The sequence below is a fragment of the Lissotriton helveticus genome, chromosome 11 (genome assembly GCF_964261635.1).
Source record: "Lissotriton helveticus chromosome 11, aLisHel1.1, whole genome shotgun sequence".
Taxonomy (NCBI): Eukaryota; Metazoa; Chordata; class Amphibia; order Caudata; family Salamandridae; genus Lissotriton; species Lissotriton helveticus.
The window spans coordinates 931,104,476-931,121,478 of NC_136072.1; the positions used below are offsets into that span (position 1 = coordinate 931,104,476).

A 17,003-nucleotide genomic window follows, 5' to 3' on the forward strand; every position below is an offset into this window, starting at 1 on the left:
GTATGGTTATATGTGACTCGTGGGTGCTCCTGGACTGTAACCTGATAAGCTTTGGCTTCCCGGGGACTCGGACCTTCGACTCAGGCGGGTGGCTGGGTGCGTTTCCTCCTGTCTTTCGGTCCTCCCCCGTGTGTGTGTGTGTTTCCCATCCCGTGTTCCCTTCCCCTTCCCTTCCCATTTTTGTCTTCTCATTCCGACTCAACTTTGTTCCGCTATATTTTGGGTTCTAATTAGGGCGACAGGCACGCTGCGGGGGGGTAGGCCGTAGCCTTCTGCAGGGGTGCAGGGTGGGCTTTAGGGGTGGGTGGGGGTCTGTCTGTGTTTGGGGGTCTTTTTCCCCCCTTATTTCCTCCTTTTTTGTTCTATGGCTCTTGTGTATTTACTTTTTCGGGACTCTGTCTCCTCATGTGTCCCCCTGGGGAGTTTCTGTGGCGTTCGTATTCCGGTGTTTGTCTGATTGTGGCCCACTGGTTATTTTGGTATCGACTTTTTGGTATATCGATTGCCGGATTAGGTTGTCCTGTCTTGTCTCCTGGGGGTGCGAGGTTTGGTGGGAGTCCCTTCTTTCGTCTCCTTTTTCCCTCTTCCCCTTCCTCCTTTATGGGGGTTTCTTTATTTCCGTTGGGGTGCGTATCGTATTGTCTTTGCAATGGGGGCCTTTTTGATTATGTCTCCTCTATTTGGGTGAGGGCGGTGCTGGGTGAGCGCGGTTTGACAGATGCCATTGTTGCTTTTTGTAATCCGATTATGTGTATATTCTTTGGTTGCTATGTTTGTATGGCTTCTTGTGTCATTCTGTGTTCATAAAATGGCGGCTTGCAGCGGCCCCTCCCTTGTTGTTTCTTCACGGCCCGTTAGTCTTCTGTCCCCCCGCCCCGCATTAGAAAATTAACCTTTTATTATCCTGTTCTTGCTGACTGCTCGATGGCCTTTGTTGTTTCTCCTGTGCTCCTGGTGTCAACTCCTGTGAAGAACTTATTCTCCTTTGATACGCTTTTTTACCGTGTGGTGGCCAGCCCGTGGGGTTGTAGGCCCGTATTTGTGAGCATTCTTTGCACAATAAAGGTTTTAAAAAAAAAAAAAGAGTATCTCTAGAGTCGTGTGAAAACAAAAGACAACTTATTTCACTCAGTCAGTACGTGCATTCTTAGTTTCACCAGATTGTAGAGAAAAGGAAGAGACGGGCGTGTTCAATAAAAGATGGTATTTATTGATCAGTCTCTTTTCTCGTACAAGAGAAATGAATCGATATTATTGCGATACTTATGGTTAAGTAAAGTGCATACAATAAAAGCAGGAGTATAAAATAATACTGCAGAAGCATTGATATGGTTTCTAAGCCATATGATATTTAAACTGATAAAATAGATATACATTTGACTAATCGTACTCAACTGGTGCTTCTAACCACGCCTACCCCAGTGTACCTGACCTAAGCCTAATACGTGGGCGGGAGTAGATAAGTAGCAGGTTAAGTTTGTTTTGCCAAGGGACTGACTCAAGAATTCTCTGCAAGGGGTTGTTCAGTTCTGTACCTGAGGTCTAGAATGATTGAGGGCTGGTATCTCTCGTCTCTGGTCTTGATATTCCAGCTGCCTGCGAGGGCTGCTTGGAAGCGCCGGAGCTGGATTTCTCGGTAGGAGAAAAGCAGTGTCTCGTTCTCAGCGCGTCAGGAAGGCGGGGCAGCGCGTGTGGCTTCGCTCTCTGCTGGGCTCCTCAGCACGTCTCGCTGCTCCGATCTCGTCACCACCGCGTGTGTTTGCTTGAGGCAATGTCGGTAATATTTATACCTGTAAGGTGCCGAGATTGACGTAAGGATGGACATGGATACGTCAATAAGGATGTCATACGAACAGGCTTGTTCGCACATTCTTTTGCTGAAGTTCTCGGTGAAATCAAAACAATGGCCGCAGGGATTTTCCCAGGTTGTCATAGGTTTGTTTTGAGAACTCCGTATGCCTTATCAGGGGCTGGAGGAATAGTGCTTGCCTAATTAGATGGCAAGCGTTATGACCTAATCAGATAACGCGTTCCTGTGCCGTGGTGTGGCTTAATCAGATAACGTTTTTTTGTACCGTGGGATGGCTGCTAGTTAATTATTAACCAGAACAGGGTCAGGAATAGGGGGATCGATACAGAACCTATAGGAATACATCACACTCCATACTGGAGTAAATATTTATTTTTAAATCTTAACCACCAAGATTTTGCGACCAAAGGATAGTGTAACCCTTCCTTCCCACCTCCATTCTTTTGATGCCAAACACCTTGAACGGACCTGGGACTTTGTCATGGTCCTGGACATGTTTAGGCATAGGAGTTTTGACTTGGATCCAGCTGTCGAAAAGACTTTGGACGATGGGGCATGGTTTGCATAATGGACAGGTGTGCATTTTGCCCTATGTCAAGTATAGAAGTGCTCTTAGAAATGACAGGAGGCAAAATCTAACCACGGACAACATTTTCTACGATTATCGTTGAACTTCTAAACCTACTCCAAGGTTAGTTTTCTACTAGAGCATGGGAAGACTTAGCCTTGGCAATGCAATACAAATCTCTTTACAACCATACCACAAATAACTAAACAAAGTCAGTCTCTCCTCCAGACTGATTTACAGTGTGAGCCATGAAAAAAAGCTACAATGACCGAGCGACCTTGGCATGAAGAGCCACTGCATCACTACATATCAACATCACCCACAACACGAGCATCCTGGATGGAGACCATTGAGAAGCAATTTTACAGAAATAAAAATAGGACACTTAAACTATCATTCACTGATTTTTATTGCGAATCAATCTCTTCGTTCAGCACGAGCCTGGAGTTCTCGCTTTCCGCCGTGGAATCCAGCTCTCCTGCTCTTGTCTTCCATTTGCGATTATACAGATGGACTCCCATAGACAGCAGGATCAGCACAGCCATTTCCATCAGTAAGGCTCCAACAGCAGGCGGAAGGTAAATTTTACGTGGTCCTGCACAATAAGAGGAGCACACATGTGAAGATGGAGTGGAAACCAGAGATAAGCAACTAACTCCTGCTTCAGGCCCCAATAGAATAGGCAGATCTTAGGCCTTCTGTGGTGTTAAGAATCCCCTTTATTGCACCAGTCTTCCATTAACAGAGGAATTACCTTCAGGAACTTGTATGGTCAGAGAACTGTTAATGTTCCACTCAAAGCTTCCAGCTCTTGGGTCAGACTCCTTCACCCGCAGTGGGCCAACCCGCACTGTGCGGACGAGTGGAGCCGCTGAACCTGGATTAGGGGAGGAGGCCAGTGGAGAATCCATACCTGTTTTAGGACAGAGGTCAAAAAGTCAAAGAGTACACCCCCAAAACCAGTCTCCAAGCACCTTCAGGAAAGCTCAGGCTTGCAGTGAACACATTCCAATATGCAGGGAATAAATTCCCATATGCAGTGAGGACAAGATTAAATGTACCCAGCGCACAGTGAAGAGACAACATGCACCACAATGAACCACTAAACATTGCTGAGGCTAAGGCACAGGGTCTATTTAAGGCATTATTTAGTGAGAACATGGTACCCTTCAAGCTTCTCCCAAAGCGTGGAGCTGGGCAGATGGACTCGCAGCACATGCAGACGGAACTGGAGACGGGGTCATCGAGGAGCTCCCACCTGTAGGTACAAACCACGATGATCATTTGATGTACCCATACACCTGTTTCCACCCCTCCCACCTCGTAATCAACGCTTTTATGACCATGCTGGAGACCTTTAAAATAGCCTTCAATTAAAATAGTTTAGCCATGGCCAGGAGGTTCCAAAATTTCAGGTGATCCAACTGTTTTACCTTCCTGTGATTCGGTTATATGAACACGCTTTCCTAGTGGGGTCGGTCAGCACGCTTGGATCCCAAACTAACACCTGGAAATGCAGATACACCTGTAGGAGAAGCAGACCGTTAGGCACTTTGTCCCATCTTTTGTTGAAAAATACATTGAAATAAAAGGAGAGGGACTCATTTCCAGCAACTCTCCCTACTGCATGCCCCACTTTGCCCATCTTTTAAACTGCAATTGAGCTCCACTGAAGAGCCCTCAGATGCCCCCCCAAACCCAATGCTTACATCAGTGTTCTCTCCAGCAAACCGGAAGACCTGGAGGGAGAGTTGGATTCTTGAAGGGCTTGGCCTCGCGACAAACTTGGAATCTCCCATTTTTCCATCAATGAGGCACCTTGAAGAAAGGACGCAAGCGTGTGAATATATAAGCAGTTATTCTAGGTTTTCTCTTACGAGAACTACTAGGGCAAGACCAGGATTCCTTAGGGTGCAGAAATGCGGATGTTTACATTAGTAGCTACACTACTCATCACTTGAAACAATGGTTTGAAAAAAGCAATTTGTGTTCCAAAATAATCTGTAATTCACGTGCTGATTCCGAAGCTTTCGCTTTGCCATAACTCCTCAAGTTGCCCAGGTCCATGTGTAATGTGCCGCTGCATGACAGTTATTTTTCCCTTGGAAATCCGGCACTTCTAGTCCTATTTTAGAATAGAATAAACCAGATTACAAATCAAAGAAAAAACATGGACCGGAGTAGTAAATCACACATGGACCCGGGAAACCTGACAGAGGCTCACTTCTCCAGATCTATAGAAGATAAGGCAAACCATTCTTGTTGTACCGAAAATCATGAAGGTGATACATTTTATGTGAAATGTCTGGTTAGGATAATAAATTCTTAGCTTTATGTAAGAGTCACAGAGGCGTTGTAGGTAGTATTATTCATTCTGTGATAACTGGAATCAATAGGTTTATTTTATGCCGACAAGTTGCTATTTAATGCTAAAAATATTGAATGATGGCACAAGAGATTAGTTTGGGCCTCCAACGTCATCTGTATCATTTACATTTGTCAGAGTCCCAAATAATTAGTGCTACTTTGTGAAAGCAGACTGGGGTCCACCCTGGACAAAATCAAGGGTTTCAAGTAACATTATCAAGCAAATGCAAGTAGTTTCTTATATGTCACTCAGGGTAAACATACCACTATGCATCGGTCTTCATTTAAAAAAAAATTTAAACTTGAACCAGGTATCATTTTGACTTATTTTTAAAGTACAGACTTTTTAATGCAATTGACCTTCGGTAAAATGATCATTTTGGTATTTTCCTTGCAATTGAAAAGTAACTAGTTTGAGGAGAACAGTCAGACTAACATTGTTATTTTAGGTCCATTTGATGATTGCATGTGCAAAGGTACTTTTATGGATTTTGGTCTAGGAAAATGAAGTAAATGCAATAGAAAAAAGTGTTAGTATGGTTAACCTGGTGTAATGATCCAGGTAGGAGCACAGAATTTGCATCTCGAAGTCATACTGGCGGCGACCGATACCTGGTGGTGCCATGAAAGAATAACCTGATCCACCTGAAATATTGCCCAGCACTCCTGCTGTTCCAGTCAAACTCAATACGGTGTAGGTTTTCACCAGTTTATAGCCCCCATTTACATCCGTCTGCACCTTGCATCAGACCCGGGGCATTTCCAGCAGCATTACTGTGCATATCCCTAGTTCTGTACAACCAGCCTCATGCAAACACCAACTAAGCACCTTTTCTCCACTGGACTTGCTCTAAGCTAACATCCAAGGCCACCTGAACATTGTGTTACTTCAATGTGCTGCTGGAGCTTCTGCTCCTGCCTGTGTTCATGGAATGAAGAGAATGATGCTGACCCATGGTTATTGACAACGCTGTACTTCACCGTGGCAGTCTCCAGGTCAGGGCTGGGAGCAGCTGTGCACTCATCTACATAGATCTGCATGGGCAGGTGGAAGGCACTCTGCAAAGAAATCTCGATGTTGATATTGGACCCAAGCGAATACGTGCTGTTGCTTGAAGGAGCACTGAAATCAGCTGTCAGGGTACAAAACGAGAACATCTTCAAACCAAGTCTCCATTTATTAAATTGCCAACACAGAAAGGTTTGACATTGTTTTCACAATTTAAATTGCAGTTTATTGAAAAGGTGACATGTTAGACACTGAGAATAAAAACACAAAACATATGCATCTATCTTTGCAGGTGGCACATGTACAAGGCACGTGGCACACAATAGCACACCGGGTGGGACCCAGTTTACAAGTCTCATTGAAGATGTCCATAGCCCAACACATTTAAGTGCATGCAAAAAAGTGCATAATGTATGTGGCCCAACCAGTGTGCCACTACCCAAATTCATGCTGGCTGGATCTCTGCAATGCTTCGTGGCCTAATGGAACATCTTGGCTGGCTTAATAGGAGTGGTTGCTTGGGTCACATACAGAAAATAAGACTGCAGTAAATATACTGGTCTGTGACCTCATGGAGGATGTAACAAGCATGGCGAGTCTCTAATCTGGCTACAGTTTTTGCAAATATACCATCCTGTGGCATCTCCAGTAAGTGTGAAACACGTTAAATATGGCTTACAAGTCAAGTCAAGTCAAGTCATAGAATTTATATAGCGCACTACATACCCAGAGGGTCTCAAGGCGCTTAGGAGGGGAGGAGGATTACTTGTCAAATATCCACGTTTTAAGTTGCTTTCTGAATGCTAGGTGGTTCTGGGTAAGGCGAAGGTAAGCGGGGAGTGAGTTCCATGTTTTAGCAGCCAGGTATGAGAAGGATCTGCCTCCCATGGTGGTCTTGTTGATGCGAGGTACCGTGGCGAGGGCTTGGCTGGAAGATCGTAGTTGGCGGGAGGGGGTGTAGGACAGTCGTGAGTTGAGGCATTCTGGTCCGATGTCGTAGAGTGATTTGTGTGCGTGGGTTAGCAGTCGGAAAGTGATCCTCTTATTGACGGATAGCCAATGGAGGTCTTTAAGGTGACCAGAGATGTGTTCGTTGCGTGGGATGTCTAATATGATCCTGGCTGAGGCGTTTTGGATTAGTTGGAGTTTCTTCTGGAGTTTAGCGGTAGTGCCTGCGTAGAGGGTGTTTCCGTAGTCCAGTCGGCTCGTGACCAGAGCATGGGTGACTGTTTTCCTTGTCTCGGTGGGGATCCAGCGAAATGTTTTTCTGAGCATGCGAAGAATGTTGAAGCAGGAAGAGGATACGGCGCTGACTTGTCTGTTCATTGAGAGTGAAGAGTCCAGGATGATGCCTAGGTTACGTGCGTGGTCTGTCGGGATGGGTGCATTTCCGAGAGCTTCCGGCCACCAGGAGTCGTCCCATGCAGAGGGGGATGTACCTAGGATGAGGACTTCTGTTTTGTCTGAGTTCAGTTTCAGACGGCTTTGTTTCATCCATTCGGCAACTTCTTTCATTCCTTCGTGTAGGTTAGTTTTGGCGGTGCTAGGGTCATTGGTGAGAGAAAGGATTAGTTGAGTGTCATCCGCGTAAGAGATGATGTTGAGGTTGTGTTGGCGGGCGATGGCCGCGAGGGGGCTCATGTAAACGTTGAAGAGGGTGGGGCTGAGTGAGGATCCTTGTGGTACGCCACAGATGACTTCAGTGGCCTCGGACTTGAATGGTGGAAGGCGGACTCTCTGGGTTCTTCCGGAGAGGAACGAGGTGATCCATTCAAGTGCTTTTCCTTGGATTCCGATGTTATTGAGGCGTTGTAAAAGGGTGCTGTGGCAGACTGTGTCGAATGCTGCAGAGAGGTCGAGGAGGATGAGGGCGACTGTGTCTCCATTGTCCAGTAGAGTTCGAATGTCGTCTGTTGCTGCGATGAGGGCGGTCTCAGTGCTGTGTTTTGCTCGGAAGCCGGATTGTGAGGAGTCGAGGGATTTGTTGGCTTCGAGGAAGGCGGCGAGCTGGTTGTTGACAGCTTTCTCGATGACTTTGGCCGGAAATGGAAGAAGCGAGATGGGGCGGTAATTTTTGAGTTCGGTGGGGTCCGCTGTGGGTTTTTTCAGAAGGGCGGTGAGTTCAGCGTGTTTCCAGTCTTCCGGGAAGGTGGCGGAGTTGAAGGAGCAGTTGATGACATCTCGGAGGTGCGGTGCTATGACGGAGTCTGCTTTGTTGAAGATGTGGTGAGGACATGGGTCTGTGGGGGATCCTGAGTGGATGGAATTCATCAGGCGGATTGTGTCCTCGGTGGAGATTGGGTTCCAGTCGTTAAGGGTGTTCACGGGGGGAGAGTGTTCAGCAAGTGGTAGGGTGGGTTGGTTTCCGGTTTGGTTGTCGAAGCTGTTGTGTATGTCTGCAATCTTGTTGTGGAAGAATGAGGCTAGGGAGTCGCAGAGGGCTTGAGAGGGGGTGATGTCGTTGGAGTTGGCTGAAGGGTTGGTGAATTCCTTGATGATGTTGAAAAGTTCCTTGCTGTTGTGGGCGTTGTCGTCAAGTCGATCCTTGAATGCTGTTTTCTTGGCCTTTCGGATTAGTTGGTGGTGAGTGCGGGTGGCGTTTTTGAAGGCGTCCTTGGTGCTAGTGGTTGGGTCTTTTTTCCAGGCCTTTTCAAGGGAGCGGCAGAGTTTCTTGGACTTCTTAAGATCATCGTTGAACCATGAGGCCTTTTTGCTGCTAGGTTTGCTTTGACGTTTTTTCAGTGGTGCTACGGTGTCGGCGGTGTTGGATAACCATAGGGTGAAGTTGGCGGCGGCTTCGTTTGCGTTAGAAGAGTGGGCTGGGGCGTTTAGAAGGAGCGAGGCGGAGATCTGGTCCGAGGTGATTTTGTTCCAGTTTCTTTGCAGAGTTGGTTGGAGGTGGTTGGTGGGTTTCGGCTTGTTGTAGGTGAAGTGAACGCAGCTGTGGTCAGTCCAGAGGAGGTCCGTAGTGTGGCTGAAGGAGACATGATTGCTGGAGGTGAAGATGGGGTCGAGTGTGTGACCTGCGATGTGGGTGGGGGAAGTGACCAGTTGTTTAAGTCCGAGGTTGGCGAGGTTGTCTAAGAGGGTGGCGGTGTTGCGGTCGTTGATCTTTGAGGTGAAAGTTGAGGTCTCCCAGAAGGATGTAGTCTTTGGAGGGGAGCGCGTGTGGGGTGATAAAGTCCGTGATGTCTTCACTGAATTTTGCGCGGGGTCCTGGTGGTCTGTAGAGGAGGGTGCCTCTGAGTGTGGTCTTGGGATCGATGTGGATCTGGAAGTGAAGGTGTTCGGAGTTAGCGAGGTTGGCGTCAGAGCTGGTAGAGATGCGGATTGATTTCTTATGGACGATGGCGATTCCTCCTCCTGTGTGGTTGGCGCGGTCCTTGCGTGTGATCTTATAGTCTTCAGGGATGGCAATGGTGATGTCTGGGGCAGAGGAAGCGTTCATCCAAGTTTCTGTTAGGAAGGCGACGTCTGGAGAGATGGTGTCTAGTAGGTTCCATAGGTCAATGGCGTGTCTGTGGACCGATCGGGTGTTGAGAAGGATGCACTTTCGTTGTTTGGGGTCGAGAGTCTGTGGTGTGATCGTAGTGGAGATGTTGTCAGTGCCGCTGAATTTGCAGGAGTAGCAGGAGAAAGGTCCATGGGTGTGTCCAGGAGCGGCTTGGACGCAGGTGGGGGGAGCGATCGGGGTTAAGGGCTAGGAGGGTGGCTGCATCATAGGTAATGCGGGAGGGCTGGGGAGCGCGAGGGGCAGGGGGTCTGGCGCTGGGCGCGGTCCAGGCGCGGACGGGCGTAGACGGGCTTATCTTTGGCGCACCTTCGGCGCGGATTGGGCGCGGATTGGGCGCGGTCGCTGCGCGTAAACGCTGCGCGTTGATGCAGTGGGCATATATGGATGGTGGAGGGGGAGGGGCGAGGGCGTCTCAGCTGGGAGGCGGGGCAGGTCCACGAGGACGATAACAACAAATAAACAAAATGGAGGCGGAGGGGGGAGCACAGACGCGCAAACCGAGTACAAAGTACACTTTCAATGACAAATATGCAAATGCAGCTAAAGCGGCGAGCAGCAGGCTAAACGCAGGCAATATGAAATAGTCAGAAGTAATTCCAGCAAAGGAAATGCAAGTCCAACGATACCAGGTGCAGGCAGGGGACACTGGGAGCGACCACTCTGCTCGAGTGAGAGGAGCGAGTCACGGCGCCTTTAGGGAGGAGAGCGCTGTTCTATTCAGTGGGAGGGCGTCTCAGCTGGGAGGCGGGGCGGGTCCACGAGGACGATAACAACAAATAAACAAAATGGAGGCGGAGGGGGGAGCACAGACGCGCAAACCGAGTACAAAGTACACTTTCAATGACAAATATGCAAATGCAGCTAAAGCGGCGAGCAGCAGGCTAAACGCAGGCAATATGAATTTGACAAATGACAAATATGCAAATGCAGCTAAAGCGGCGAGCAGCAGGCTAAACGCAGGCAATATGAATTTGACAAATGACAAATATGCAAATGCAGCTAAAGCGGCGAGCAGCAGGCTAAACGCAGGCAATATGAAATAGTCAGAAGTAATTCCAGCAAAGGAAATGCAAGTCCAACGATACCAGGTGCAGGCAGGGGACACTGGGAGCGACCACTCTGCTCGAGTGAGAGGAGTGAGTCAAGAATACAAGAATCCTCCCGTTGCTATCGTAGCCAGTGATACATCAGAACTCAGATCCAGAGCTCTGAGCAGCAAGAGGGTGTGGCATGCAGAGGCTTAGAGGGCTTTTAAAAGGTCATTCCACTCTGCAGTGACTACCTGGTGACAGGTTACCTCTTAGCAGGAGTTTCACTGGGGTTTTGGAATGGAGGTGGGATGAGCAATGAGGGTAACACCTGGGGCAAGGGACTAGGGTTTTGCCCCTGGTTGCTTACACACTTTCTGGACCTCTTTTAAAAAGCTTTTCCAGTCAGTGACCAAGATCCATCTTCAAACACTACCAAGATACGTGACATACATAACATGAAATAATTCCTGAAGTGGAGGCTCTGGTAAATGTAGGCAAAAATGTGAACAGTATAATCAAGGATGTGAGGTTTTTGTCCCTCAGGCAGTCAACCTCTAAATGTACATGACATCTACCTGCCTTTTACAGTGGACAATAGTCACTTCATACGATTTATTAATATATTGGGGTGATATAAGAAAATCTTTTGCATATTTGAAATTATATACACAAGTGCTTATTCCTCTTCATCATTGGTAATTATATCTGGGGGCCTTACATTCATATATCTGGGGGCCTTAAATTCAATACTTTGAAAGGGGTTTACCCCCAATCCGCCCACCGATCTGTGAAGTGGATATCCTCAACTGATAGGTTTCATCGCTTTTGCACTTTGGGATATTGCTGCATGTTGGGGGGCACCGAGCCATTGTTCAACAATTACTTGCATAGTTTCTTCATTTCCTGATAGAACTACGAAACGACTTTAAATAGGAGACTACACTGAGTTTTCACAGCGGCTTCCCTCTCTGACCAAGTAGAGACTGGTGGGGCAGGGCCCTAATCTTTGGTTCCTCAGCAACTGAAAAAGGGAAGAGGGTGAGAAGATAATCGAAGTGATGGAAAGTCTGTAAGTAAACTTCCTTCTGACTTCACCGAAGCAACAATCCTAGGTGAGGTCAGGATCTTGCCAATTACTTGTAATCCTGCTGCAAAGGGGCTCACTGGAGCAGCAGTAACCGAAAAGCAGATACAGGGTAGCCGGCTTGATCACTAGGTCAAATTGTCAGCCAGAGTGTCCACAGAAGCCAAAAGCCAGCCAGGGGCGGCTCCTCCATTAGGGCTGAGGAGCGTTGCCCCACTGCTTTCTCGCAGTGCAAGAAGCAGAAACATAAAATGGTTATTTTAAATACCATTTTGTTTCTGCTTCTCTCACTGCAAGAAAACAGAAGGGTATGCCTGATTGGGGGGGCATGTGGATCAGGGAGGAGTGGCTTGCCCAATGCTGTGGGCCCCAACTGTTTGGTCAGCCCTCTGGGGCCGACTAAACCAGTTATGTGCGCTTTGCATTTTCCTGCGCCACCCCCCCGCCCCCATCTGCAAGTCATGCTGGCCCGACTGGAGCCAGCTCAGTGCACAGCCTTTTATCAATCTGTATGAATAATAAAGTCACTTATAAAACACATGGCTACTTCACACCGAATTGTCCCAGCTCTAGATAAAGTGACCCAGATCACCAAAGACTATATATTAAACCTGGCCCATTAGGCTTACCTAAACAGCTAAGTCCTTAACGTGTTGCGAACCGTGCTTCTGATGGTTTGAGTCTAATTATCAGAGGCAGGGAGTTCATTGATTGGCTGCTACAAAATGAAAGGAGCACCCTCCAATCTGTGCCTTTTTAACAAAGGGAACTGATGCTAGCAAAGACCCGGCAAATCTTAACCTAGTGGGGTCGTAGGGCTTAAAGTAAGGGTACAAGTAACAAGGACCAGTTTTCCACAGGATCTTACGATAGTAGCACATAGCTTTAAAAGTAATTCGTTTCTCAAGTGGTAGCCAGTAAAACTTTGAAACAACAAATCCCAAAGAAAACCACCTAGGGAGATTCAATAGCAGACAAGCGGCAGCATTTTGTACCTCCTGAAGTCTCAACAAACGAGACTGCGTAACACCCAGATACAGGAAAGTACAGTAGACCAGCCTTAAAATGGCCAAGGCCTGAACTACTGTCTTTCTGCTAACCTCAGGGAGGAGTCCAAGAATCTTGCTAAGGGATATTCAAATCCCAAAGCACTTGCCTGCAAGCAGTTGCGGCTCCTCCACTAAGGCGGAGGAGTGTTGCCCCACTGAGCAGGACAAGGGTGAAAATTAAAATAGTAACTCATTGAGATCATTTTATTTTTTCCTTTGCTCAGCTGGCTAGGGGCGGGATGCTCTGCTCACAGAGCAGGGTGGTGGGGAGTGGTTTGCTCACTCCAAGTGCACAGGACGCTTTGACCAACAGTCTTGGGTTGGTCAAACCGTCATACGGTCTTTACATGTTCTCCATGCAGACTGCATTACAGCCTGCAATGAGAAGATGCCCAGCCTCCTATTTTGCGGCTGATCCACGTGCATTGCAGCATTGTGCTTGGCTATCGGAAGGCTGGGAACCGGTGCTTTTGGCTTCTTGCCCCGAAAGTGGGGAGAGGAGGTGATGGCAGCAGACAGCATACAGATAAGTGTAGATTTCTTTTTCTTCACCCTTTCCCCGTGACCTGTCCCCCAGCGCCGTTAAATACCAGCCACTACTGCCTGCAAGTGCTGTGATCTTATGATTGAAGGAGAGCTGGACATCGAACCAGATCTCCAGGTTCTTGGCTTAGGAAGAGGCAGAGGACCGAGCAAGTCTGGCGACCAGAGAGGACCAAATAGATGACTGGTCCCCCAAGATAATGGCCTCAGTTTTTTCAGCATTTAGTTTAGGAAAACGGAGGTCCATCCACCGGGCCACCTCCATCAAACAGGCCCTTAACAGCGCAGCAGTGCCAGTTTCATTCTGTGACAAGGTGATAACCAATTGCATATCAGCATACGAAATATTATATCCATACCGCTAGACGATAAGCCAGTGGGCGCAAATACTGATTAAATAATGTAGGGTTTAAGGAAGGCCCCTTGGACACCCCATGCTGCAGTGGGAAAACCTTGGACTGGGATAGAAAAGGCTTGAACACCTGAAAGGATTAGTCCTGCAGAAAGGAGTCTAACCACTGCGAGGTTGTGTCTCCGACACCGCATATCCCCAACCACTCAAACGTGAGGTTGTGGGACACCATCGATGGCTGCACTAAGATCTAAAAGCCCTGCCACAGTATCACCCTTGTCCATGACTTGACAGATGGACTCCGATGCTAGAAGTAATGAAGACTATGCTATACAGGGGGCGAAAGCCTGACTGAGTCCTATGAAGCTCTTGGTCACAAAGATGAAAAGCTACAGATTTACCCATTTTTTAAATAACTTTAAAGGCAATAGAGAGCAATGATATTGGCCTGAAATGTTTAAGCTTAGATGGATCCAGAGAATTTTTTTTTTTTATTATTATTTTTTTTTTTTTTTTTTTTTTAAAGAGGCACCTCAGTGGCGTGATGGACCTTTTGAATCCTTCATTTGAGGGCGGTAAGGTCAATCAACACTGCACAGAGAATAGGTGCAATCACTGATATTCCTCGTTCCAGAACCCTTGGAGCAGTAGGGTCACATGGAGAACCAGACAACTGCTGCCAGAGAAGACATCTCAAGTCTAATGGCTTCAAATATTCAACAGTTTCAAACCACACGCTGCAGCATGGGATGTTCCTGGACACCTCAGGGAACGTAGAGTAAACAGACGCAGCCTTATTACCAAAAACTGAGCAATTGCATTACATCGTTCGTCTGGAAGCAGATAAGCCACTGACACCATCGAAGGAGGATAGATATTTGACAATGTAAAAAACCTTCAGTTGAAATTTGGGCTGCCTCAATTTTGCAGGCATAGAAAGCATGGGGAGTCACCTTAATACGCATGTGGTATCCCTTCAATGCTGCCTGATAGTTGGCCTGATCAATGGGTCGGTTCAAAGTTCTTGTGCCAAATGCGCTCTAGGTGTTTGCAGTTCTTTTTTAATGCAAGTAGATCACTAAAACCATTCCTCCGAGGGTTTAGACCTTTTAGCAGTATGGTCAACCTGTCTTGCAATTTGATCTAGTACCCCAGCTATCTAATCTTCTGAGTTAGATAAATTAACAACCTGGTCCTGCCTAGGGCTAGTCAAGGCCAGGGCCTGAATAAAAGTTGCCATGGTCATCATTGCCCTTTTCTGAGTCCTTTGCGACTGTCCCTGGGCAGGTATAAAGTTATCAGGGACCTGTGTTGGTATGGCAAAATGGTCAATCTACTGATCAACTTGATCAACTAGTTATGTTCGAAAAAAACATGTCTAGAATAGGGCCTTGATTGTGCGCGGTGAGCACCAATTGTAAAAGTTGAAGGGCTTCCAAATCTGTAATCAGAAGCTGCCGCAGGACATGTCAAAGTGGAGATTAAGGCCTCCAATAACAAATTAGAGTAGCATAGGGTGCAAGATGGCAGGAGATCTGTTAAGAGGACGTAAAACTAGTAGCCACAACTGGAAGAGATCAAACAATCCGGCTAAGGTAAATTTGCTGGACAAGGTAATAGCAGAATGCGGTCTTGCTTCCTAAAATGGCTAGCTCTGTAAGCATACATCTAGCTTCCCTCTCAATCTGGGTTTCGCGCTGCGCACAGCACTGAAACGGTGGTAGTCGAAATGATCGATATCAGGCTTGCCCTTGATAAGAAGGAATCAGCCATTTTGGTGCTGTTGGATCAATCGGCCGCTTTTGACACCATCTCCCATGATATCTTGTTACAACGGCTCTGGGAGATGGGGTCCAGGGGAAGGCCTTGGACTGGTTTAAGAACTATTTAAGAGATCGATCTACCTCAGTGCACCTTGCTCCTATAGCAGCATGCAGCAGATCAGTATGTTTTTGAGTACCGCAGGGATCCATTCTGAGTCCCATGCTCTTTAATTTGTATGTGACTCCGCCAAAATAATTAAACTGTATGGCTTTGAAACGGTATCATATGCAGATGATACACAACTGCTGATAACTTTTGGCCCTGACCCCTCGGACACTATCATCAGGTTCAAGAAATGTATGACCCACATTGATAACTGGATGGTCTAAATAAATTGCAACTGAATAAGAGCAAAACGGAGATAATTCTGTTTGGCAGAGCTGAAGATTACTGGTCCAGTGACTGGTGGCCCCAATCACTGGGCCCCTGCCCACCACCTAAATCAACTATTTGCAAATTTGGGGATCACTATGAACAATAAACGGTTAATGAAAGCTCATGTGAACCGGGTATTTGGCACTTGTTATGGGATATTACGTAATCTGCGTAGGATTTTTAAGTGGCTACCAATCGATTCTCGCAAACTATTGATCCAGGGCCTAATTATGAGTCGAGTAGATTTATGGTAATGCACTATTGGCTTCTATAAATAACAGTGACTATGCCAAGTTACAAACCCTTCAAAACACTGCTGCCAGACTGATTCTGGACCTACCCAGGAGATCATCCTCCTGTGCCAATTTGAAATCCCTACACTGGTTACCAATTAGGCTGAGAGGTAAATGTAAGACTTTACCTCATACATAAGAGCCTCTACCACTCTGGCCCAGGGTACCTATACAATAAACTGCGTAAATACCAACCTACCAGAACTTTGAGATCTAGTTCTAAATTTCTCTTAACACCATTGAGAGTGCGCACCACGAGACAGGGTGGGCGGTCTTTTTTCTCATCTCACCCCCCATCTCTGGAACAAGCTTCCCCCACATATCTCTTCCATTTCAGATCATATGTCCTTTCGTAAGGAACTAAAAACCTGGCTATTTCCCAACTAATAGCGACCTGATGACCCTCACGGTCATCAAGCGCCCTGAGACCGAACGGTGATATGTTGCGCTATAGAAGACTATATGACTGACTGACTAGCTTCAGTGAAAAAGATAATAGCAATCCCACCCCTGTGCGGCTGGTTAACTTTATTTAAGATTACCTGCTCTTGAACAAGGCAATCAGCACATGTACAGAGGAACTAGAAAGATGAGCAAGATTAGCACTGCACACCTGCAGTGGGTCCTTGAGTCTTCTATAGAAGGGTAGCTCATAGTAGGTAAGTAGACCATAATGTATTGGTCGCTAAATGTTGCGTGAAAGCTGGCCCTACAATTGCTGGACTCCAGTAAGCTCCATGTGTGCCAGCCACAAACTTTATATGTTGCCTTTTTGTACCATCAGCCACCAACGGTGCAGCTTCAGGAAGGATGGACATTTGGACAGAACCGAGAGGGGCTGTGAGCTCTGATAGTTTGACAACCTACGATGTAGAACACTGGAGTATTTCACTCGAGAGCACGCAGAATAAATGTTCATACTAGACCAGTAGGAAGGTATACGTTTAAGAAGGTAGGCGTGGCAAACAGTTTGGACATGGATAGGCTTCTGCTAGGGAAGAGATCACATGTGGTGCAGACAAAGTTAGTATTTGAAGATCAGCCCAATACCAATATTTTGCAAAACTACAACAAGAATATATTTAGAAGGCAGGGACAGGCATGATTCTTCATACAGGCCTTATCTGCCCCCTCCCCCCGCCAGTCTATACCCTGTGCTGAGGATCAATGTAAGTAGGTGACTG

General features: G+C 46.9%; 1 protein-coding gene across 1 annotated transcript in view; it reads right to left on the reverse strand.

Moving 5' to 3' along the window:
• Positions 1–2,769: 2,769 nt before the first annotated feature.
• LOC144791330 (zona pellucida sperm-binding protein 3-like) overlaps positions 2,770–17,003 on the reverse strand; it is a 30,825-nt gene continuing 16,591 nt past the window's right edge. The window contains exons 5-10 of the mRNA XM_078666005.1: positions 5,698–5,878; positions 4,088–4,196; positions 3,812–3,903; positions 3,545–3,636; positions 3,133–3,291; positions 2,770–2,973 (exon numbers count right to left, since the gene is read on the reverse strand). Coding sequence (XP_078522131.1) covers positions 2,786–2,973; positions 3,133–3,291; positions 3,545–3,636; positions 3,812–3,903; positions 4,088–4,196; positions 5,698–5,878 — 821 coding nt within the window. The 3' untranslated portion in view covers positions 2,770–2,785. The remainder of the gene's footprint in view (positions 2,974–3,132; positions 3,292–3,544; positions 3,637–3,811; positions 3,904–4,087; positions 4,197–5,697; positions 5,879–17,003) is intronic.